This window comes from Ambystoma mexicanum, chromosome 8, assembly GCF_040938575.1.
Source record: "Ambystoma mexicanum isolate Mex_15411 chromosome 8, UKY_AmexF1_1, whole genome shotgun sequence".
Classification (NCBI taxonomy): Eukaryota; Metazoa; Chordata; class Amphibia; order Caudata; family Ambystomatidae; genus Ambystoma; species Ambystoma mexicanum.
Genome location: NC_090929.1, coordinates 21,254,977 through 21,280,329, shown reverse-complemented (window position 1 = coordinate 21,280,329; position 25,353 = coordinate 21,254,977). Strand labels below are relative to the sequence as shown.

General features: G+C 50.0%; 1 protein-coding gene across 2 annotated transcripts in view; it reads right to left on the bottom strand.

The window, feature by feature from the left end:
- Positions 1 to 5,468: 5,468 nt before the first annotated feature.
- The window catches only part of ODF2 (outer dense fiber of sperm tails 2), a 1,029,707-nt gene continuing 1,009,822 nt past the window's right edge, over positions 5,469 to 25,353 (bottom strand). For both annotated transcript variants that reach the window (XM_069609164.1, XM_069609165.1), the window contains 2 exons: positions 24,451 to 24,576; positions 5,469 to 7,263 (listed from right to left, as the gene is read on the bottom strand). In XM_069609164.1, coding sequence (XP_069465265.1) covers positions 7,090 to 7,263; positions 24,451 to 24,576 — 300 coding nt within the window. In that variant the 3' untranslated portion in view covers positions 5,469 to 7,089. The remainder of the gene's footprint in view (positions 7,264 to 24,450; positions 24,577 to 25,353) is intronic.

Here is a 25,353-nt window from a genome sequence, read left to right as displayed (position 1 = left end):
TGCAAGAACCTCTCTGCAATCGGCCGGTATGTCGTATCCTCCAAACTCTAGCGCTGCAGGAGCCAGGCCTGTAAGTTCAGCGACTTCGGGTCGTGGTGGAGGATGGCGCCTCCTTCCCTGGAGAGTAGATCCGCGTCCGCCGGCAGCTTGATTGGCGGGGACGCCGACAAGTCCAGAAGGTCCGGGAACCATATCTGCCTCGGCCACGCAGGTGCGACGAGGATCATCCTGCACCGTGACCTCTTGAGCTGGTTGACGAGCCGGATTAGCAGAGGCAAGGGAGGGAACGCGTAGAGGAACAGGCCCTCCCAGGGGAACGAGAAAGCATCGCCCATGCTCCTCGTCTGGGGAAACCTGCTGGCGAACCTCCGGCACTTGGTGTTCGTCGCCGTCGCGAACAGGTCGATCTGGGGTGTGCCCCACCGTCGGAAGAGGCGATCCACCAGATCCTGCCGTAGTTCCCACTCGTGGCACGAGCGCAGCTCCCTGCTGAGTGAGTCGGCGATGGTGTTTTTTATCCCTGCCAGATGAAACGGCACCAGAAGAATCCCTTGGGCGACGGCCCAATGCCACAGGTCCTGCGCCTCCTTGGACAGCGCTGGGGACCTGGTTCCGCCCTGTTTCCTGATGTAAAACATGGTGGTGGTGTTGTCGGTGAAGATCCTCACCACCTTGCCCTTGAGGGACGGAAGGAAGGACCTGAGGGCCCAAAACACTGCACGGAGCTCCAGGACGTTGATATGCAGGGACTTCTCCGTCGGGAGCCAGAGTCCCCTTGCGTGCAGACTTTCGGTGTGCGCTCCCCACCCTTCTAGGGAGGCATCCGTGGTCACAGTCACCTGGTGGGCTGGGGTCTGGAAGTCCATGCCCGCCGTCAGATGCGCGCGGGTGCCCCACCACCGTATCGCTCGTCGGAAACTCTCGTCGAGCTTGATCCTTTCCTCGAAGCTGCCCGTCGTCTGGATCCAGCGCGCATCCAGGAACTCTTGCAACGGGCGCATCCGGAGCCTGCACATGGGAATGAGGTAGATGCAGGAAGACATCATCCCGAGGAGGGACTTGATGGACCTCACCTTGGCCGCGTCGGCCACCAACATCCGTTGCACCTTGCCCAAGATGGTCCTGGTCCTCTCCTCCGACGGGGAGGCCAGAAGGGACACTGTGTCGAGCCTCGCTCCCAGAAACAGTGCGACTTGCGCGGGCACCAGGTGGGATTTGGCGTAGTTCACGGAGAATCCCAGGTCCGTGAGGAGTTGGACGGTCCTTGCCGTGTGGACCACGGCGAGCTCCCTCGTCTTGGCGCGGATGAGCCAGTCGTCCAGGTAGGGGTAGACGTGAATCCCCTCGCGGCGCAGCTGCGCCGCCACCGGTGCGAGGCACTTGGTGAAAACCCTGGGTGCCGACCGCAGTCCGAAGGGAAGGGCTTTGAACTGGTAATGACGCCCTTGGACCACGAATCTGAGGAATTTTCGGTGCCCCTTTAGGATGGGAATGTGGAAGTAGGCATCCTCCAAATCCAACGACGATAGGAAGTCTCCTTCCTCCAGCTGACCCAGGACGTGCTGGAGGGTGACCATCCGGAACTTCTGCGCCTTGATGAACTTGTTCAGGCGTCGCAGGTCCAGGATGGGGCGCCATCCTCCCGTCTTCTTCTTCACGAGGAAGTAACGCGAGTAGACTCCGGAGCCCCGAAGCCTCTTTGGGACGAGTTCGATGGCGCCCTTTCTGAGCATCGCCTTTACCTCCAGGAGAAGTTGAGGGACGTGAAGTTCTTTCCTGGCCACGGGGGGGACGCGCGGGCACCTTCTTTGAAACTCGAGCGCGTGGCCCCGGGCCAGGGCGTCCAGCACCCAACGGTCGGTGGAGATGGACTCCCACACGCTGACGAAGCCCGCCAGCCGGCCTCCCACCGGGGTGCTTCGGTGGGGGCCCGACCCCACGGCCGGTTCAATCCTGCTTGGACGCGGCCTTGCCGCCTTGGCCTCCTTGGCGACGACGGCGGGGTCCGCCAGACTTGCCTCGTCCTCTGTAGGCCTCTTGCGACGACGAGCGGGCCGCTTGACGGTAGGAAGCGAAACCGCCGCCGGAACCTTTGGAGGCGCCCTTGCCTCCGCCGCTCCGAAAGGGCGTCCGCCGTTGCTGCAGTACTCCAAGGGCCCGGGCCGTCTCAGTATCCGCCTTGATGGCCTGAAGGGAATCGTCCACTGTCTTCCCAAACAGGTTGTTCCCGTCGAAGGGCATGTCCAGGACCCTGGTCTGGACGTCCTGCCGAAAGTCCGTAGCCTTGAGCCATCCGCGACGTCGAAGGCAAACGCCGTTGCCCATCTGGCGGAACCCAGTGTCGGCGATGTCCGTCGCCACGGTGATGGCGTGGTCCGAGGCCACCTCACCTTCCTGCAGGATCTCAAGGGCCTCCGCCCTCTTGTCGTCCGGCAGAAAATCCAGCAGGGGAGCTATCTTGTACCAGAGTTCCCTGTCGTAGCGGGCCACGATAGCCAAGGCGTTGGCCGCTTTAATCGTCGTCGCCGCCGACGAGATGACTCTGCGTCCCATGGCATCCAATTTCTTTCCCTCGCCGTCCGGCGGGGAAGTCGACGTGGAGGCCGCACCCCCCCCCGCTTTCTTCCTGGCTGCCGCGGAGACGACGGAGTCCGGGGTAGGCTGCGCCCGGAGGCATAGGGGGGCCGAGTCCGGGACCCGGTACTTTTTCTCGTACCGGTCTCTTTTCGCTGGCGTCGTGGAAGGGTTCTTGAGGAGGGAAAGGCCCTCATCCCAAATGTCGTCCAACAGAGGCACTGCGAGGACCGTCTTCCTCTTGGTCTCGCGCCGTTGGTAAAGGAAGCCTTCCTTTTTCTTCTCCTCAGGGCAGAGTTGGAAAAGCTCGGATGCCCTGGCGATCATTGAGTGGAACGATCCAATCTCGTCGGGCGGAGAAGCCCTGGTGGGAGGCGACGACGGAAAATCCTCGTCGTATGCCTCGTCGTCCGTACCCGTCGCTGCCGTGTCAGTCCCCGTATCATCCCCTCGGGTGGACGGGGAGGAGGGCTGGACGGGGCGCGACGGTTGAAAAGGAGGCGGTGGATGGATCCTTCTTTTCTTGGTAGGGGGAACACCAGAAGGTCCCGGTTCTGGATCCCCCGACGGGAGAGGTTCCTCCGTCGGTAACGTTAGTCTCGTCCTTATCTCGGAGCATAAGGACTGTATAGCCAACAAAATGGCCGCTGAGTTGTCTTGCGGCGCTGGCAGAGGGGAATCCGACGGGCGAGCAGGGGCCCCGTCGGTATCCTCGACGATGTCGTCGTCGTCACCTGCGTCGGGGCCCATTCCGACGGGCTGGTCTTGTTCCACGCCTAGGCCGTGGCTTAAGACCTCGATCAGTTCCTCTTCTGAGGTTGAGGCCGAATCTACGACGACGCCCTGCCCCCCCTTCTTCCCCACGGAGGGTTTCACGGGGGTCCTATCGATGGGCACGAAAGAAGACTCCCTCCGAGGAGGCAGGGAGATTCTGGGCCCCGAGGCCGCCACCACTGGTGCAGCCTCCACAGGCTGGGCCAGGGCCGCCGCGACCGTTTCGATAGAGGGCTTGGTCGAATGGATCAAGGCCTTCACCACCTTAGGTGCGCTCACCGCCTTATCCTTGAGGGAGGGGGCACTGCCACGCTCCTCCTCTGCCTTAGAGCTCGACCGGGGTCTCTCCAGGAGCTTCGCCGGGTGCTCGGCCTTCCTCTTACCCGACCCAGAGCGTTGGCTCGTGGTTGATGGTGCCGGGGAGGGTGCGCCCTGCCTGGCGCCCGTAGAGCCCGACCGTTCGGCGCTCCCGGTGCCAGCGGACTCGCGGTGCTTGGCCTTATGTTGGGCCCCCGTCGCCGGGGCGCCCTCAAAGGTCTTAGAAGACCGCTCAGATTTCTTCTTCTTCTCGCCAGACGGGCTCTTACCCTCCAGCCAGCTGGCGAGACGTTGATGGCGGTCCTTCATGGTCCGTTCCGACATGTTGCCGCAAAACGCACAGTCCTTCTCCACGTGCGTCTTGTCCCCATGAAGGCAGTAAAGGCAGAAAGAGTGTTCGTCCTCCTTGAAGACGTTCTGCAGCTGGCATCCAGGGCAGGCCCTGAACAGCTTTCCGGGCGTCGAGCTTCCCTTCTCCTGGGCCATCTCCGAGACCGGGCCTGAGAAGCTTCTGGAGTCCTCCGAAGTGTAGCTCGACGAAATCTTCACCCTTGAGGGGCACAGATGAATCTGACACGGGTCCCCGTTGATCGGATGTAGGATCGGTGGAGCTTGAGGCTCTTTTGACCGAAAGAATCGAAGTTTTTGTGAAAAAGCGCGAAAAAATAGCACTAACGCTCGAGAGCAATAGCACGAGGATCCCAACACATGAACGTGCGGTAAAAATCTGAAGATGGCTGCCAGAGGCGGTGCTTAGGTAGAGGGCAGTCATTGGCTGTGGTCAGTATGACGCAGAGACCAGTGATTGGTTATTACTACGAAAGACAGATCAGAAACGAAACTGATACTGGTTTTTTCTTTACCGAGGATTCCCAGCCTGACGACGGGGAATATTCATGAGCATGTGAATCCATGCCAGACCCCATGCTGGAGAATCTAACTAACTCCCTTTGATTTTGGATTCATGTGTCCAATCGATTTTTGCTTTTTGGGAGGCATCTGGAAAGAGAAAAGCATCAAAATGACACAAAAAGAAAATGTATCTGGTGCAATGTTTTGCAAATATCTCGCAAATGGTGCGTCTCAGGGCCTTGAAATGTGGTTTTTGAGACTTCGAGTTTTGTTTCTTCCACCGTGACGCTTAAAGTGAGCTTCATCCGGTCCTTCTATGTCTACAACTACATTGATGTTTCACAGATTTCAGGCAACCGTCTCATGTATGAGAGAGAGCGAGAGAGAGAGATTGTTTTATATGTGGAATATCTTCTTTCTGGATTTTAACCGTCATCATTGTTTTACCTTTTGTAATTGTTGATGTTTTGTGAATTTGCGTAAGGTTTAATGTTTAAACCTTATCACAATATAAAAAATAAAAACAAATAAGAAAAAAGCGTATCCAATGTTTCACTTGAACGTCTTGGTCAGTGCCTGCACAATAGAGGAAAGCAAAAAAATCCCAGCCTAAAAAATAAGTGGCAGGAGAAAACGTTCATATGTCTTACCCATAGCCAGAAAAAGCATGAACTAGAGGGTCTGTTGGACACAGTGGCGGGACGTCAACACACGATGGGACACCTGCACTCTCTAGCATCTCTGGGGAAGCTCTGTCTGTCATGGAGGTGGTCACGTCCAGCAGGGAAGGAGCGAGGCAGGCCGTGCACCAAGAAGGAGCGCCATCTGCTGCTGCCACTTCCCCATCTTCCCCCCTGCAGCAGAGGGCATGTGGAGCAGCTGAAAGCAGACATGCCCCGGTTCCCAGCATGGCTGCTTCTACAGCAGAAAACTGGCAGACAAGGAGGGACGACTTTTCAAACCACTCAATAGTTTATTAGCACCTGTTCATGTTTAATTCATACAAACACAACTCTCAAACACTGATTCAAACATAAAACCTTTAGTAGACAACATAATAGAAACATTCATTGGAGGACAGCGGCGAAAAGCATAAATAGAAAAATACAAAATGTACAAAAGTGAGTCTGGCGAGGAGGAACTGAAATGGAAGAACATTGGATGTGTCCATCAGTCCGGGGGGCAGGGAGGAGGGCTCCTGATGTTTGTGTGGGTTTGGGCTCCTCCATATTGCTACATGGCCCCACACTGCCAGGGGGAGGTGAAGAGTGATGTGTATTCCGAACAAAAGTTATCAACAGTAGTGACAGTGGTACTCCTACGTTCCGTCCCTTTTTCTCCATGCAGCGGTGAGGAGGCGACTCCTTCAAGCTGCTAGGAGCTCTTACTGTCAGTGGACAGTTGTGGGATGGGGACGTCTCTTGATGTTCCTGTGTGTTTGTTGTGTGGATAAGAATGGGGCTCTCATGCTGCTGAATATTTAGGGTGAGGAGAGTGGTCTTGTGTGCCTACCTGATCTATGTGGGATAAAGAGGGGGAGGTTCTTCCTGCTCAGTGTTCTGGGTAAGTAGGGGGTCACATGTTTTTACATATTGTTCACGGGAATCAAGAGATGTCTTGTATGCTTTCAAAAATGCAAACAGTGTCGAAGAAGGGTGTTCCATATTCAGGATTTCATTCCAGGAATAACAAGCACATCCTCCCATGTTGCTCCATGGCCAACCATGAGGCAAGTCTGTTACATGTTGCTGCATGCCTTTTATAGGTACGAGGAAGAGAGCTTTGGGTGTTGTATTCTTTATGGTGTTCAACTAGTTGTCCATTGCAGTTTAGGACGTGGCCGTTTGCAACAATTCCAACTCATGGATAGAAGATCAGCCCCAAAGAGTCCACTCAAGTCCTTGAGACCAGAACAATGCCCTGGCTGCACACGATGCAGTTTGAAGGTATGTGAGCAGTGCAGTCAGAAGAAGAGGAAACAAGGTTAGCAGGCTTAGGTGAAGCTGCCCTCTCAGAAGAGGTCCCATCAGCACCTGAAAGAAAGGTGGCGAGGGTCTCTTCCACTCAGGCAGCTCTTTTATACAGGCCCATTTCCCCATCCCAAAAGCCAGGGTCCTCTAGTGCTTCAAGTGAACCCTCCCCTGCTCTTGAGCCACTGTTGTCCCCCACCACGTGGACCGAGTATCATAGTGACTTCCAACCAGAAGGGGACAAACCACGCTAGGAACTGCTTCGGAACAGAGTATGCAGCTGAGCACCCCAAGGCCAGGCCACCCCATCGGCCAAGGCACCAGGGACCAAATCCACCGGAAACTGGAAGACATTTGCTTTTAGATCATTTTGTAAATATTTGAACTCTTAAAACCTGTGGTCCGGGAAATAGAATGAATTCCTCACGTCCCAGATGCCAAAGGCACTATAGGTCGATACCTGCCCACACACCAGTTTTCTACTCCGTATGAGGTATTGAAACAGACCTCCTTCACCCACAGGCTGCAAGACCTCTGGGAAGCAAATGGTATGCTGGGCAAGCTAGGCCAACCATTGGAAACAAATGATGCCTCAGAATTCCTAGAATGGGGTTCGGGGACGAACAGGTGAGCTAGACAACGTGGTGTCCCCAAACACATTGGCGTACGAGGATTTGAGGAACTGGACGTAGTTCTGCATGCTGCGGTTGGTGCTCTCAGACTGCTCCAAGCGATCCTTCATGTCTTGCAGGCGGCTTTGGAAGCGTCGCTCAGCCTAAATGAGGAAGAGAAAAACAGAGGGATCATCAAGAGAAAGGATATGCACTTCCAATTCTTTGTACCTATTCACCTCAACAGCTCAGCTCTGACAGCACGTAATTTCATGCTCCAGCCTTATTGTAAGCAGACACTGCTACCCTGGTCTTCTGCACTCACCGTGGTTTAGTTCGAAGCTTAGAGAAATTGCTTAGAAAGAGTTAAGAAAGCCACTTATCTGCAGTCCAGAAAAACACATGAAAGTAGTTCAAGCGATTCACACCTCTGAAGCACCCAAAACCACTTGTTTTAGACTGTGTTATTTCTGTGGATTTGAAGACTTCACCAACACACCATCCCAGAAGGATCAGACTTGTGGACCCAGTATAGACTCGTCTCCCATTGGCCAGGTCTGACCCTCTGTCCACCCTCACGTAAGTCCCAAAGGTACACAGTATAGGCATGTGGGTTGACGATCTCTGGCTCACACCACAAGTACCAGAATGACTTCCACATCCTATCTCCATATTCTACGACTTATTACAAAATCCTGCTCGACCTTACAGTGATGACAGAAAAGTCCTGTTTACACTACCGTACCAGCTTGCTTGAGAATCTGGCTCCTAACTAGTAAAGGTTTGACATTTTGAACACTTGTTTTTTGCCAGTGCCATATCCATTATCGAGGAGTGCCTCTTAATTGGGCTTTGGGTATATTTTTGTACTGTGTCAGGAATCGTTTTCTGAGAATGTACCCTGTGCAGCTGTCCAGTTCCTCAAATCCTCGTACGCCAATGTTTGTGGGGGTGATCGCGTGGGATCCAATGTACTCTTCTAGAAAGAGTCATTGTAGTCTCAGTATGGGCTGTGACAGGAATAGCTGCCTCTAGCCTGGGTCAGCGGACCCTAGAAATTTGAATGGTAGTGATGCCACGCCGTGAAACACTTGTGTATAGGCGCGTTACAAATGCCATATCATAATTGATTTACTGTATAAGTGCCAATAAAATAAATAACTAGACCAGTTGGGGTCCAGCGTCTATTGGACCAGTTTGTAGGGGTGGGTAGAGAGGGAAATCGGGGGGGGGGGGAGGGCATCCTCCATTGGACTAGTTGGGAGGGGGCAGCATCCAGTTTGGGGGCGGGGGGGGGAAACTAGAGTCGTTCACGCGCTGAAGGCTTCACTATACTCCGCACCGGCATTCAATAAATTGGCGTCCTCTAAAGCCTTCTCTGGGAAGCCCTTTGTGCTTTCAGAGCCTGTTAATCAGTGCTCAACGATCTCTGCTCTGCCATGATCACAGCACATCATGCTTAAGGATCTTGCGCTACGTTGACTCGATTTCCAGGAGGGGACTAGGGTTATTGCGTCCAGTAGTTTAAAAAAATATTTGACAAAGAAGGGGGTGCTTCTTCTCCCACAATTATAGCTATATCCCCCATGGTGCTTTGCAGGAGAGGATTTTCAGAAATGAAAAAGCCCCCATATTATTACGGGAATAACCGTGGCTAGCTGAAAATGAAAAGTGGAAAAAATGCCATTTGAAGGGGGGAAAAGGATGCAATGGCATCAGGCTTGAGGTGGGGATGGGAAAGAGGACATCATGCAAAATTGGGGAGTTGGGCAGGGGGAACAAGTTTAGAGCATGAACGCTTTTCAGATGTTCAGTGTGATAACTGCAGTTAAAAAGGATTACAAAAATGGATTAATACAAAAACAATTGGGTTTTACAGCTACAGTGAGGTGGGGTAATGGGCGTGGCCGAAGGATATGGCTACTGGGTTAATGGAGCAATATGGAAAGTGGACACGGTCGAAGGCCCTGGTGAGTGGGCCTGAAAGATACGTATAGTGGAGTGGGTCTAAAAGAAACTTATTGGGGGAATTAAAATATAGTGTGGGCACGGCCGAAGGCTGTGCTCACTGGCCAGGGACAAAGGGCCTGGCTAGTTGGCCAGACAGAAATGTTTAACCCCTTAAGTGCCAAGGACGAGGTATCTCGTCCTTGGGATTACCTCCCCAGTGCCAAGGACGAGATAGCTCGTGCTTGGCACTTAAGGGGTTAATAAAGGAGAAAATGTTAGAAGACTTTGAATGGTGAAATCACCAAAAAAGGCCTTGGCACTAGGGGGGAAAACCCATGGCAGTTAAAAGGTTAATGGCCAAGGCCACCTAGTGGGTCCATAACAAAAATATTGGGGGAGCATGAACAGTGGGCATGGCCAAAGGCTATAGCTAGTGGCATGAAGTGTTTTAAAATACACAGTGAGCACAGCCCAACACACTGCCACCTAGTGGGTCATAAAAAACATATTGGGGGAACAAGTACAGTGGACACAGCCAAAGGCCATGGCGAGTGGCCCGTAAAAAAAATACGGTATAAGAAAACCCTTGAAATTTACTGAAAAAACCTTAGTTATGGTGCAGTTGAGTTGTACAGATTTAGCGCAACAAAACCCTTGAAATTCAGTGGATGTGAGAAGTCATGATCAGCTTAACTCGGTGCATTCCCGTTGCAAAGCCCAGGAGCACATGCATATTATGAGAAGGGATTAAAACTACATGCAAAATGGCACTATCAGGGACATCAACAGGAGCGCTCAGAATTAATCTGGTCCTGACTTCGCACATCTGCTGAATTTCAAGGGTTTTGCTATACCATTGTTTTTTTTACGGGCCACTGGCCATGGCCTTTGGCTGTGTCCACAGTTTTGCAGTGAATATATATATATATATATAGTTAATAATGTTATGAACTGCTATATACAAGTATTACGTCTGTGTTGCCGATGTGTCTCTATACTGTCTGGTTCTTCAATTTGTTTTCTGCTTGTATATTCTTTGTTACTTTGCTTAATTGCCTTCAGAACTTCAAAAACGGTGACCTTCTCAAACACAGGCTCGTACTGGCCTGTAGGGCAACAGGACAATGTCTGAATCAAAAAAAGCAAAATGTTAGTGGGGGCCATTTTTTTTGGTCAAGGTGGGATACTTTTTCGGCTCGTAGTTTTGACCAGTGTTACATTCTTTAAAATGCACCATTTGCATCACATTTTTATCAGAATACTTCCCCTTGGCTACTACTCAGTCTGTCACACAAAAAATGTATTGCCATTTGCAACTGTGGGCCACTTTTTCATTGGTGCCCGAGATGACAATGCATTACTTACCGTAAAAGCATTTCTGATGGTTGTATCAGCTTAGATTCACATGCTGTGCATAGTCCGACATCCAGTGATCACTGCGGAGTATTGCATTTTGTTTTTCGAAAGTCGAAAAGGGGACGTCGACAAGGTGTGTCTGTAACACTATCCCTATAGAGACGTGCACTGTACCCACAATCCCTCACGCGTCGAGGTCCCTCTGTTTGTATTTTTTCTGCCCTGAGGCAGCCTATTAGACATGAGTGAGTACAGAAAAGAGAGATATAGAAGAAGTCTATGTTCCATCCATCCGAGCGGGGTTGAAGGGTGGGCGCATGTGAATCTAAGCAGATACAACCATCAGAAATGCTTTTATGGTAAGTAATGCATTGTCTTCTGATGTTTGTTAATCTGCTTAGAATCACATGCTGTGCAGACTAGCGAGCAGTACCCGGAGTTGGAGGTGGGTTGTGAGAAGGAACAGTACAGAAAAGATGTCTTAATACTGCTTGTCCCACCTGGGAATCAGATCTAGAGTGGGCATCTAGACAGTAGTGTTTTGTAAAGGTGTGTACAGAACTCCAGGTTGCCGCTTTGCAAATCGACTCAAGGGGAACGTTTGCAATGAATGCTATGGATTCCCCAGTGCCTCAAGTAGAGTGTGCTCTTGGCTTGAAGGGTAGTTCTCTCTTAGCAAGAGTGTAACAGAGAGTGATGCATTGAACAATCCATCTAGATATAGTGGACTTTGAGACTGCATCTCCTTCTCTTCCTGCTGCCACCGAGACAAAGAACTGATTAGTCTTTCTCAATGGTCTAGTTCTTTCCATATAAAACATCACGGCTCTGCGAACATCCAGTGTATGCAGGCTCTTCTCATCTAAGGATTTTGAAAGAACGTTGGTAGTTCTATTGATTGGTTGACATGGAATTTAGAGATAAATTTTGGCTCAAACCTAGGATGTGTGCGTAGAACCACCTTATCCTTGTGAACTGTAACAAAGGGGTCTAGTACAGAGAGCACTTGTAGTTCACTTACTCTCCTAATGGAGGTGATAGCTATTAGAAAATCAGTCTTAAGAGTGAGGTCTTTAAGTGTTGTTTTGTGCATGGCTTCAAAGGGAGACCCCATGAGCCTGGTTAGTACCACATTTAGGTCCCATCCGGGAGCGGGATTAGCTATGGGGGGGTGGATCCTCTTCACTCCTTCCATGAAGGCTTTAATAACTGGGACTTTCAACCATGACACTAAGTTGGGAAGTGGTGTATGCGGAAAGTGCAGCTAGATGGACTTTAATAGAGTTAAACACCAACCCTGAGTCTAGTAGGTGAGTCAGATACAGAACAATTTGTGTGGGAGAGCAGTCAACCGGGTTGATGCTCCTTCCCCTACACCAGATGACAAATCTTTTCCATTTGCTAGAATAACAGTGACAAGTGTTAGGCTTTCTAGCCTCCCTGAGAATGTCCATGCATCTCTGTGGGAGTTGTAAAGGTCCAAATTCTATGATCTCAGGAGCCAGGCTGCTAAGTTCATGGTGTGAGGGCATGGATGTAGTGTCCTGCCCTTGTCCTGTGACAGCATGTTGTACGGGCAGGGAAGTTTCACTGGAGGAGATAGAGACATCTCCATTAGTGAGCGAACCATGGCTGCCGGGCCCACATAGGGGCCACTAGTATCATGGTAACTTGTTCCTGGTGCATCTTGTGCACAATCTTGTTGAGAAGGGGAGTCGGGGGGAAAAGCGTAAACAAATTTCCCTGACCATGGTATCGATAGACCGTTCCCCTTGGATTGGTTCTGGGGGTACTTGGAGGTGTAATCTTGGCATTGGGAGTTCTCCAGAGTTGTGAATAGATCTATTTCTGGGAATCCCCATTGTGTGAAGACGTCGAAGACGATGTCTTCGTGTAACCGCCATTCGTACTCTGAGGGCAGAGGGAAGTCTCTGCTGAGTTCGTCTGCTAGCAGATTGAGTTCCCCTGGTACATGTTATGACAGTAGGAACATGTTGTGTTTGAGAGGCCACTTCCAAATGTTCTGGGACAGCTTGGACAGTCCTGGAGAGTGAGTGCCCCCTTGCTTGTTGAGGTAGTACATGGCTGTGGTGCTGTCCGTGAGGACCATCACTGTCTTCCCTTGCAGGTGTGCCTGGAAGGCTTTCAGTGCCTTGAACACAGCTAGTATCTCCAGTAAGTTTATGTGCTTGGATGCTACGCTCGGAGTCCAAACTCCGTGAGCAGTCTGATGGGATAGGTGAGCCCCCCATCCTGTGAGGGATGCGTCTGTGGTTAGAGTGGCTTCCACTGCGGGGGTGGCGAATGGTTTCCCTATTACCAGGTTTTCCTTCGACCAGCACCGTAGGGAGAGAAGCAAGACCTGCAAGACCACCACTAGATCGTTCCATTGTCCGCTGGCTTGACACCACTGGCTGTTGAGCCACTCTTGCATTGGGCGCATGCGCAGGCGCGCGCGAGGTACCAAATAAATACATGACGCCATCATTCCTAGTAAGCGCATTGCTTTGCGTACCGTCACCTCTCGACCGGCCACATATTGAGGGATCTGAAACAGCATGTTTTGGACCCTCTCATTGGAGGGGAAGACGAGGCCGTCCTTTGTTCGAATTAGAGCCCCTAGGAATTGTTTGATCTGGCTGGGGTCTAAACTGGACTTCTTGTTGATGGAGAAGCCCAGTTGAAACAAAAGGTCTACAGTCTTTTGGGTATTTGAGAAGCATGTTTCGTAAGAATCCCCTCTTATGAGCCAATCGTCGGGCTAAGGGTATACTGGGATGGACAACCTGCGCAGGTGGGCCGCTGCCACTGCCAGTACCTTTGTGAATACTCTCGGCGCTGATGATATGCCGAAGGGTAGCACTCTGAACTGGTAGTGTTTGCCCTCTATCATGAACCTGAGGTATTTCCTGTGCGCTGGCAACATTAAAATATGAAAGTATGCATCTTTCATGTCCAGTGTTGTCATGTAATCTCCCTGTGAAAGCAGGGGGATTACCTCCTGTAGAGTCACCATACGAAATCTTTGAGGTTTGACGAATTTGTTCGCTGGGCGCAGATCTAGTACAGGGCGCATGGTTAAGTCCTTTTTGGGTACAAGGAAGTACACTGAATAAATACCTTCCGTTACCTGTGATAGAGGCACAACCTCTATAGCTACTTTTTCTAGTAGTTGATCCACTTCTTGAAGAAGGATGGAGAGGTGTTCTGGCGACATGCGTCGTCCACTTGGGGGTCTGTGCGCATGGGAACTGTTGAATTCTATACAATAACTGCGGGCTATGGTTGATAGTACCCAGCGGTCTGATGTTATACCCTCCCATGCTGGAAGAAAGGATGTTAACCGGCCCCCGACCGGCGATGCATGGGAGGGGACCCGAATCTTTGAGTCATTTGGTGTTGGTGGCTTGGGAACCTCTAGGGGTGGGACCCCAACCTCTTCCCTTGCCACAACGTTGTCCTCTTTGGTTGTATTGTCCACTGGTGCCTTGGTTAGAGGACCAGTTATCTGCTCCTATTGCTGCTTATTGCTGCTGCTGTTGTTGCTGCTGGCGTTGGCATCGAAAAAAGCATTTGTTGCCATAACCACGTTTGTTGGGAGGCCTTGAAATTTGGTCTTGGGTTTTGATGGTGTCAAATTCCTTCTTTGCGGTCTCTAGGCCTCATCCACCGTCTTACCAAAGAGGTTTGCATCTTCTATACGTTTGTTAATTAGAGATGCTTGTGTTTCAGGTTTAAAGCCTGAATTACGTAGTCATACATGGCGTTTGAGGAGGATTCCTTGGACTAGGGAATGGCCAGCCGTTTCTGCAGCATTCAGAGTATTTTTAATGATGCTTTGGTTGACTAAGGTCCCTTCAATCACCGTGGCTAGAAGCTGAGTACATAGGGGTTCCGGTACCTCCTTAATGTCCTTACGTAGTTTTCTCCATTTTGCATCTGCGTAACTTGCTAGCAGAGAGTGGGGTGTTGGCAATTCTTGCAGAAAAGGCAGCTGAGGCTGTAATCCTCTTTCCTAGGGCATACCATTTTTTACCCTCTTTATCTGGTGGTGCCTCGCTAGTTGACAGCGGGACCTCTGCTCTCTTCCTAGTATTTGTCACCACTAAGGAGTCTGGTACAGAGTGGCCCCTGATGTATAACGGGTCCGATGGAGAAGGACTGAATAATTTTTCTATCCTCGGGTTGACCCCTCTGATCAACACGGGAGTGGATAGTGAAGGAATAATTTGTCACTTTACTGAGGCGAGAAGGGGAATGGTTTGGCTGACAGAGGGTTTCTCCTTAATGATCTTTTCTACAAAGTCGATGTCGGGAGAAGTTTCCCCGGTCTCGATCTCGAAATGTGTTGCTGCCTTGCGTAGTAGTGCATTAAAGGTAGGTTGATCATCTATAGGCGACGTATTCCTAATAGGTGAGTCTTTGGGTGGGAACAGGTTTATGGCATCCGGGTCTGAAAACGCTGATGGGGACTGCCAGGGCTGTGAAGTGCCTTCTTCTGGGTCTTCTCCAAAGCCCCCATCACCCATATCCGGGTTGTCTTCAAAACCTTCCTCCTCTAGGTTTTGCTCCCCTTCATTGCCCAAGAATCCATCCTCCTCCTGAAAGTGGGGGTCCTCACCAGTGAGGTCATATAAATCTACATCCTCTTGGGGGGGGATCAAACAGCCTAGGGTACCTGGCCCTGGGATCCTCCTGAGGTCCCTCTCTTGATCTCTTGGGTGTTGGAAGGTTCTGAGTCTCCATAAACCTCTCCATTTTGTCCATACAGAACTGGAGTCTCTCTAGGGTCTTGTGAGGTACCCCAGAGCGGTCAGGGGGGGAAAAGGGAGGGCCTTCTGTTAGAAAACGCTTCAACCTACCCCATAACGTCGAAGAAAGGTTCCCCTCGCCTTCTGAAAAGCCTTCTGGTAGGCTAGGAGTCCCTCTCGATGGAGGGGGCGGTTCCTGCCTTCCTTCTGACCTTTTCGGCGTCTCCCGGGCTTTATGAGCGGTGATCAATGTTTCTTTCGGCATCCGTCTCTGGTTATCGGTGGAAATAATCTGCGCCAGACTCTCAACAACTAAACTGTCTGTCGAGGGCACCTCCGGCGTCAACGTTACAGGCGTCGCTTGCTCTACGCCGACGGGCGCTCTCTGATGGTGCACGTCGTCTGGCGGATTGGTGATAGCGCCCTTATCTGGAGGTAGCCCAGTCGCTAGTCGCGTTTGCGAGGGGGGCTTAAGACTCTTACGGTCTGAGGAGGCCACCGGTAGGACCTGCATCTCCGTTGGCGGTAATGCTCTCTTCGTCTTCGACGAGGAAGAGCCGTGGGTCGTCGTGTGTTTATGGGAGTGTTTTCTGTGTGCGTCCTTGTCGCCGGGGTGTTCATCCCCATAAGCAGGGCGTGAGCCGAGCTTGTCGGGGCCGGGGACAGACGACGAGGAGCGTGAACGTGCCTTAGAGAGGTCTATGACTTCCGAAACGGACATCGGGTTGTCACATTCCTCGTCACTTTTGGCGGCGGCGGGTGATGAATCAGACCTAGAAATGGCATAGGCTACCCACCTTTTGACCCTGCAGTCTTTTAAAGTCTTCGGCTTAAGGAGCTGACAAGCCGCACAGCCGTCTTCTTTGTGGTCGAGGGGCAAGCAACGGTTACACTGTTTATGCTGGTCTTTCCAGGAAAACTTGCCTTTGCAACACAGGCAAAACCTAAAGGGTGTCCTCTCCATAGCGGAGGAACTAATTGCATGTGACAAAAACCCAGAAGGAAAGGGAGGGGAAAGAGAAAGGCATTCTCAAAGAGAAACAATAAATGTCCCACGACCCCACTCTCCCTACTGTATTTGGCCGTCGAGGCCAGGCCACGTGTTCGGCGAATGCCGAACAACCTCCTCCGTCGAAGGCACCGCCGTCGGAGATCTTGATCAGCGGTGAACAGCTTCACAGCTACGATGCCGAAGGAGGCATGTAAGTAATAATATAGGTTAAGAACGACCAAAGGTCGAATAAAAGTTTTTGCAATGTCTCAAGGAGCTTTGCGTAAAGGCGGACAATATCTGGACGGAAAAAACAATCTGAGGGACCTCCACGCGTGAGGGATTGTGGGTACACTGCACGTCACTATAGGGATAGTGTTACAGACACGCCTTGTCGACGTCCCCTTTTCGACTACGAAAAACAAAATGCAATACTCCGCAGTGACCACTGGATGTCGGACCTATGCACAGCATGTGATTCTAAGCAGATTAACAAACATCAGAAAATGTTATGCCCCAGTCTGACCCTGCACCAAGTCTCCACCATCTTGGAAAGGGGCTAGCCCACCTCCCTGAAGGAATCTAACCAAGGAAAGAAAAGACTTTACCAGACCACGTGCTCCCACTCATACCCCACACCTATATTCTTTTCTCTAAAAGCTCTAAACCCTGAAACAGGATTGGCCTGTCTTTTAGGATACTTCACTGCTAAGACCTGACAGTAGGGTGGGAGGGCAGCCTGTATTGAACCAGTTGGGGAGTGAGGCAACCTACAATGGTCCAGTTGGAGTTTCGGGGGTGGGGTAGGGAGCATCCTCCACTGGACCAGTTGAGAGGGTGAGGGGGGCCAGCCTCAATTGGACCAGTTGGAGGCCAACCTCCATTGGACCAGTTGGGGGCCAGCCATTACTGGAGCAGTTGGAGCCCAGCATCTACACGACCTATTGAGGGTCAACTTCTATTGGACCAGATGGAGGGCATCCTCTGTTGAACCATTTGGAAGACATCCTCTGCTGGACTGGCAGTTGGGGGACAGCCTCTATTGGATCGGTTGGGGTGGGGCATCCTCTATTGAAAATGTTAGGGTGAGTGGGCAATGAGGATTACTGAACAAATAGAGGCAGATTTTGACTGGAAGATCTTGAAAATACGAATTTTTTATTGGCTGAGCTGATCGGGATGTACCACAAGTGTACCAATTTTGCATAAACAAGGAATGCAGTTTTTATTAAAAAGAGAAAGTGCATCCCTGCTGAAGTGCTGCCCAGCCAAACACATACATGACAGGCACACAGAGAAGGACCCAGGAAGGGTAGTCCATGGCTTATGGAGGTGTGGTTGCAGAAGTAGATGCAGGCATGAATACCTTCACGCATGTGTGCTGGATTCCGTAAGGCAATTTCAACATCTACTACATAGTCAAGTTTCACACTGCGCTGCACATTGGTACCTGCTAGGTGGTCTTTAGCTCAATCCTGGGTTCTTGCATAGTTTTACCAAAGGTAGCCAGCAAGAAGGTGGGCAGCGCCAAAGGCTCCACTAGCCCGGACCAAGGTTATAAAATACCCAAAGTCCTAGGCAGGGACCAAGTCTTTCAACACCACAAAACGGATTAACGTGGTGGAGGAATAGTGCATGCACCGACCATGGGTGTCAGAGTGGAAATGGGCTCAAACAAGGTGGCAGACAGAAAGCCCAAACAGAAGGAAGCAGGCAGGATCAGGAAACGGGAGCAAGGTCAAGAAGGCTTCGAAAATAAGGGAAGACCAGGGCAGGGTCATACGTTTGTGACACTCTAATCCCATGGCCAGTGCAGCACTTATAGGAGCCGGCATGAAGCAGAGGCTTCTGCTGCGTTGTCGTGCAATGGACAATACAGAACACACTGTGCATGCACCAAACAGACTGTATTCCTCTGCGCATACACAGCACAGAAATGTATGGCAGGTCCCCATGTTGGGCCGCCGTAGGAGCCAGGGACCCTGCAGGTAAGTGCATGCAGAGTGGCTGAGGTGCCACTCAGTGTAGTGCTGCCACTACACCCACTTGGTCCAGCAGCCGCTAGCACCGTGACATATATGCAGATTACATAGTTTTGATGGACAAGTGTCCCTATAGGTCTCCAACGTTTACAGTAGTGGTTGAAGAAGACCGTCCAGGGCAGGATCCCTTGAAGGTGGGGAGCTGAAATTAGTCAGGAAGGCAGTTTACACTACAAGTTGGCGACTACCGAAGTTTCGGCGGCGTACGCGGAACAATAATGGTTCGAGCGAAGTAGCTCCTGGGTGGTCCAGGGACACTTCTGAAGTCTCAGGGTGGCTGGGTCCTCGAGAATGCGTCGAGACCTTCACAGATCAGGTAGTCCAGCAGGGCTTCACCGGGCCAAACACGGGGAGGGATGCTGGGCCTCTTCGGGAGTTGTCCACGGATCTTCAGTCGGCTGCTCATTTGCACATGACACTTGGCTCCAACGCTGATCTCAAGCAAAGGCTGCAGTAGTCCTGTTCTTATTATCCTAAATTTTGCCTGGAAGCAAGTCCAAGTCCACCAATGGTAAGGAACTGCACCATTCAAATAGTCAGCAGTGATCCAATCAAGGACCAATGTGGATTTCACTGATGCCACACATCTAGACTTCCAGGCACCACGAATGTGGAATGGTACCAGACAGTCGCATCCCCTTCCTGGGCCAAAACCGCAGCTTTACCACAAGTGCATGCCCATATATGGGATCTCATGACCTGGCAAGACAGGAAGACTGCCAAACAACACTATGGCTAAAGAACAAGTGAGAATCTCGCCTCGTGGCCATTTTAGGGCACTAGCCACGTTCAGTAGCCATGCGCGGTAAATGCAAATGTGCACACTAGAAATAACGGTATCAGGTAACAATGTCCCCATGAAAAATGTTGTTAGGTTGGAAACTTTAAAAAAAAATGCATTAATGATGCATCCTCCAGGCTATCAAACACTTTCCCCAAATATTCTAGGACTGGAGATGATAATATATAATTATACCCCTCCTAGAATATTTGGGGAAAGAATTTCGATAGTCAGGAAAAAGTCACCAGAAAGTGACGACTTTTTACGCATAAATATGTTTGCTGCCACCAGCTTGTCTTTAGGCACATATAAAAGTAACCAAAAATCCCAACTGTAAAAGACTAGGCTGATACAAAAGTATCCCCGCTGTACTGCATTGTAAGATGCGGTGTGCACTGTTAAAAAGTTACCAAAAAAGGTAAAAAGTAAAGACAAAATGGAAACATAGGGCCTTATTCAGAGGTTGGCGGTAACCCTCCGGTGCCACCGGTCGGTTACCGCCGACCCGGAAACACTGAATCTGCCGCCTGACTTCCCGGTGCCACGGAGCATTCCAAGTCCTGGCGGCGCGGGCACTCAGGCAGCAGATTTGATAACTCCCCATTCCCGTGGCGTCCCATAGAACTCCATGGGAGTGGGGAGACGGAAGCACCGGCACCGTTGCGAACAGTGCCTCTGTAAAATGTCTGCCTGCAGGGGCCATTATGACAGTCAAGTCTGACCCGGCCGGGCGTAACAGCCCCTGCAGGCAGACTTGTAGTGTGGCGGTCTGGAGCCGCCACACTTGGAACGAGGCCCATATTTCCCAGAACTGATAGTTCAGTCCTCAGGTTCCCCATAGCAAAATGAGCAAAAGACAGGGAGCTGAAGGCTTCACTTCCCTGTAAAAAGTCAGGACAGGCTTCAAAACAAAATGTTTGGGGGTCAATAGAAATATGGAAGGAAAGTTGCTAAAAGAGAAATCTTTCCTAACAACTGTGAGTAAGGCATGGTATCGAGCAGTAGACACATACATAATGGATATATGTTTTTAAAACCTTTACGAATTTGGTTGGGATGGTAGAATTCATAACTTGCCCCAACTCTAAAATGGATTAAACAATAACAAATACGTCCAAGTCAGTCTGGTCAAAATAAAAAGGCCCATTCTAAGAAACCTAACCTTGCCCTCCTTCTCAAGTTAAAAAATGTGTTAAGGGAATACAGAAAGGAAAATAGTGTGTCAAAAATAAATGTTAGAATGGCTTCCACAGGTTCAACACCACAGGGTCCAGAGAGTCTCTTACTAAACAAAGGAAAGGTGGATGGCACAGTTCTATAAGTCTTGCACACTTTGGCTTACTAGTTCAATTCAACAGGTACAGTTCAACAGTTCAATCTTAGGCGTTCAACTTCTGGTAGTTCACTCACTCACTTAGGCTTCACCCGTCTTGCCAGCAATACTCAGTTCATATGTTCTCAATTTCTCACAGTTCTGCTTCCATCTGCCGGGGTAGAGCCTCTCTAATTTCACTTTATGACAATTTCTTACAGTTCTGTACAGGCTTCCCTCTGCCGGGCTCGAGCCTCTCGGTGTTCGTGGGGGTTTTGTTGCCTTCCTTTTATTCACAATATCTTTTACTGTCGAAGACTTTCAAAACTGCAAGGAATTTACATAGGCCTCTGCATGACCACTTCGACCTGCCTTTCAATATTCACAAGTCATACTCATCTTGTTACACCAATACTTCTTGGTGCTTGTAATTCACGCTCTCTTTAGTCTGCACTTTTGGCCTGTTCAAAAGGGTTGTGTGTAATACCAATACCTCTTAGTATTTCTTTTCCCCCAATGCCTCTTGGCACCTGTAGTTCTACTCTCTTTTGTCATTTCCAAAGTTCATATTCAACACCAATACCTCTTGGTATTTCTACTACACCAATGCTTCTTGGTACTTTTAGTTCTTATTCTCTTTTCACTTGCCTTCTTGGCCTTTCAGTTCTTATATTTTACTTTGGCTCTTGTGGCATATTTCACAATTCACATAGTTCATTTTCCTCTTATTCAACTTTCTTTCCTTTGATCTCCGCTTATAATATCTCTCAAAAAGTTCATAACATTTTACAGAGACTTTCAAAAATGTGTTTTCCTCTCGCAGGACCACTCTGCTACTTTGTATCCTTTTCTTGTAACATTTGTCCTCTTAATTCGTGTTTGATCGGCACACGTGCAACCTTCAACTGTCAAATCAGTCACTTTCTCTTTATCAACCAGACATTTGTTGCTCTCGATAACTCACTGGTTGTGCTAAACGACTCATCTTTTTCCTGCACTTCAAGACCGTTACCACAGCCTTCTCTGCTCCTCCCCAACTCTGCTGTTAACCTAGGAGGGTCGCTGGCCTTTCCCTGGAACCTGGAAGGTTTCTTTCCTCTGCTCGCTCGGCTCTGCTTTTTGAACACCGACAGCTTCCCGAAAACTTTGAAGTCTTGCCTGGCTTCCTCTCGATCTTATCAATTGTTGATCAGCCCGTTGGCCTTCCAGCTCCCACAGCCTGGTTCACATCAGCCTTGGAAGAGCTGTTCCTTCTCATACCGAGTCTCGCTCAAAGTGTGCCTGTGCGCGTCACCTTTTATTTTCACAGGCAGTATTAATAAGTGGCAGGTGTAAATTATTAGAGCTACATGCCTGGCTCTGCCTGGCCTTGTTACAGGGACAGGGCCAATGCAAGTCCGGGGAGGTAATCCTTCTAACCTCATTCCTCATCATCCTTGGTGCAGTACTTTTGTCAAGACAAAGTGGGGAGGAATTATGGGAGTTGCAATTTCCCATAAAATAAAACAGAGAGGGGTTAAATGGGTTGTGGATCAAGGAGGATACCATGTCTCGCCCTTGGGTGATTCTTCCCTACTCCCAGAGGACTCCCTACCCAGGTGATCCTCCCTCGCTTGTCCACCATCAGGGATCTGAAAGCAAAGGCCTTTCCCAGGCTCCCTAAATCTGGACACCCGGGACTAGGTTTTAAAACACTCTCTGGCTTTTCACACAACCAATATGGAGGCTGCCACTGTGGGCACACAAAGAGCCCATGTTGTCAGAATAGCCATTTGGAGGCCTTGTGGTCACCTAGACAAAGAAAAGCATTGAAACACAAAATGGCAGAGAACATGATATAAAAAACAGTGGTATCCCATGGCTATCACAAATATACATTGGGCTACTAATGCAATAAAATGGCTCGAACGTTGGTGAATTCAAAACTAGAGTATAGCCCCCACCAACCAATGTTAAAATGGGGAGCCTTCGAGGACCCCCTGGCACTGGGTGCCATTAGGGGTGACCCAATACCATATAATCGCTTTCATGCCTGTACCATGTAACTAAGTTATTGCAAGTAACAGCGCCTCAATGCCCCTGGGCTTCTTGCGCGCTATATAAATATAAATAAATAAATATACCTTAAGTAAAGTATAAAGGTTTGCAATGGCAGGGGGGACTTGGGGAGAATTTGGAAAAGCTACTCACTGCAGTGATACTGGTACCTTTAGTCCATAGTCCCCTTTGTTCCATAACCTTGAGACGTCCCAAGAGAATGGAGGGGAAGGAGACGGAAGTAAGAGTACTTTCTGGCCACAAAGAAGTAGTCAATGATTCAAAAAAGCAGTGAAAAAAAAACAAAAGTTTGAGGATCCCCAAAATAAAAATTCTTACTTAACAGTCCTATACAAGCAAACTGATGAAACGGCCAAGGCAATAGGCAGAACATTTAGAAGTACAATACTCAGTCCAAACAGGTCCCAGTTCACCTTTAGAAAGAAGTAGACAAAAATGGCACTAGGTTTTCTTTCCCACTATTACTTTGGCGACAAAGAGGAAACTGCAGCAATTTATTCAAATAAAATGCCAGTATTTGCTCTAAAAATGCAAAGGCCCTTGGGGGGAACCCGAGGCAACGTCTTAGTTCTGATAACTACTTAAGTTAGTCACTTTGGAGTTTAAGTTTCCAGAAATTCTCCCACAGGAAACATAGGGGCAAAATTCCATAGGTTTGCCACGGATATAGGGCAAAATAAGTTCTCCTGGAGGTGCCACACAAGGGGGAACCAGCAAGGGAGGACCCTCAAGAGGAGTTCAATCCCAGGGTTTTAGAACCAGAGGCCAGGAAGAGCTGACTGCAGCAGGTGCACAAACCCGACTCCAAGCTATGGAAGTTAATGATAGTGGCGGGCGAGACCTCAAAACCCACTACTACCAAACCCTGGGGACCCCTGCACACAAAACAGACTACAAGGATAGGACCCTCAGGACCTAGGGACAAGAACCCTCAGTGCTGTATCAGAAGAACGCAGTGCATGAACAGTGGGTGCACAGGTGAGTTTGGATGTCTGGTTTACATCTGGCTTGCCGCGATTACCGACTCCAAGCAGAGGTGTCTTAAGCCTATGCCTAGCAATCATCCAGACTATTGAAGAAGCAAAAAACAGGAAACGCAGGACAACTCGCAGGGCAACAGACACTGCATCCACAAAGATGGTGACAGGAGCATGTTAGAACCTGCTGAAGATTCCAGGACAGATCAGGGGAATAGGAAGGAAGCCAGCCTGCAAGAAATGACAGGGGCAACAGCTGGGGCTCTTACCACACCCCTCACTCTGTATAGGTGGTGGAACATTTCTTAACAGGAACCGAGTGTGGTGGTTAGTTGACGCACAGCTGGAATGGATATGGCTAGCATATGCAGGGACGGAAGTGCTCACAGAACGTGTACATTTACATGCAAATCAAAATTCTGAAAGGGACTGTTTTTTAGACCGGTTTTCCAAACCCGCCTACAAATGCTTGGCACGCTAACCAGTTGGGAAGGAGGGCGAGCAGAACAACCATGAACTATTTTTACAGATACATTGTGTAGAACTTTGCTTCTTTTGTAATAATCAAAAGTGTTTACTGTACATATAAATCAGTGCACTCCTTCTGGAGTGCTGACCTGACTGCTCAGACCCTCCCATGACTTGGAGAGCCAGGATATCTCAAGCTATTAGACTGTACAAAAGGTTGGTGACCACAGCTAGGCCTTAGAAATAGGCTTTAAGAAAAAGCACCCCAAGGGCACTCTTTTCTTTCGCATTGTTCCCCTCTACCGCATTCCACTGGTTCCCTCTTCTTACACCCTCAGTTGGCCACTCAAAGATGACGCCCCACTTTCTCCCATGGCCTCCCCCCGCACAGACCCCCTTCTCCCAGTCACAGAGCCGTCTCCTCACACCGGGTACCCCCTCCTATGGTTGCTCTCCCCTGCACTCACATGGTCACCCATCCTCACACCCCGACATGGTCCTGCCCGCCCACACACCAATACGGCCTTCGCTCACAGTCCCTCTGTCACACACCAATGTGCCTTCTCGCATGCTCTCTCCTTACAGTCACACTGCTGATCTTTCAACATCACAAGGTCCTCCCTCACAAACTCAGATGGGGCCCCCCTTCCTCTTCCCACACTCACATCCTCTTTGCTGCGCCGGAGCTGGTTCAGTTCGGTCGTGGTTCTGCTTAGCTGGGTCTCGAGATCCAGCACTTTGGAGGTCGTGGTTCGTTCTTTGGATGTAGCTCGCTCTCTGGTCTGCTCCACCTGAGAACCAGAGAAAACAAACATGTGCTTACAGTATAATTGAAGACGTGCATGACCCTGGAAGCTGAAGTCACGGGTTACAGCCCCAATTGTCCATTTGGCAAAATTGTATGAAGAAGACAAAAAACACAACCTCCTCGTGCTTCAGTTGGATCTAAAAATATGGGACCACCTAGATTCAACTCAGTTTTCAGAGTGTGCAATACATAAAGACTCAACTTTGTATCGGCATGCACACACCTAAGGAGGACAACAATATTTTAGCCATTATTTCTAAAGAACTGGGAATTACTCAGACATTCTATTCCACTGACTAAAAGTGTAATAGAATGGGCTTGATCACTTAAGAAGCCTCAAAGGGGGCAGGTCAACCCAAATGTATTGCTTAATGCCTAATAGTGGACCGCATACTCTAGAATGGCCATGCCACAAGATTCTCTCCTGTCCTCTCGTGGTCTGATCGTCTGGCCTTCTTCCTGCCCTCACAGTCAAGTTGATGATCCTGGCGGTAAAAGGCAAGATGAAGTGATAAATGGTCGAGAGCGGAGGGCTCGACCCAGCAGATGTGGGGAGTGTGACAAAACATGGTCAATTCGTCTCTTCTCCCCAGATGGGAGCTACCATCTGTGAGGCTAGGGAGGTGAGCCCGCTCTACAACACCCTACCTAGGCGTCTGGGCAAGTGGGACCTTACTGGCAGGGACTCTCCTCTCAGGGACAAGGACTCCCATTCCAACAAAGACTTCCGAGACCAGAATACATTGTCTGCGTATATGGG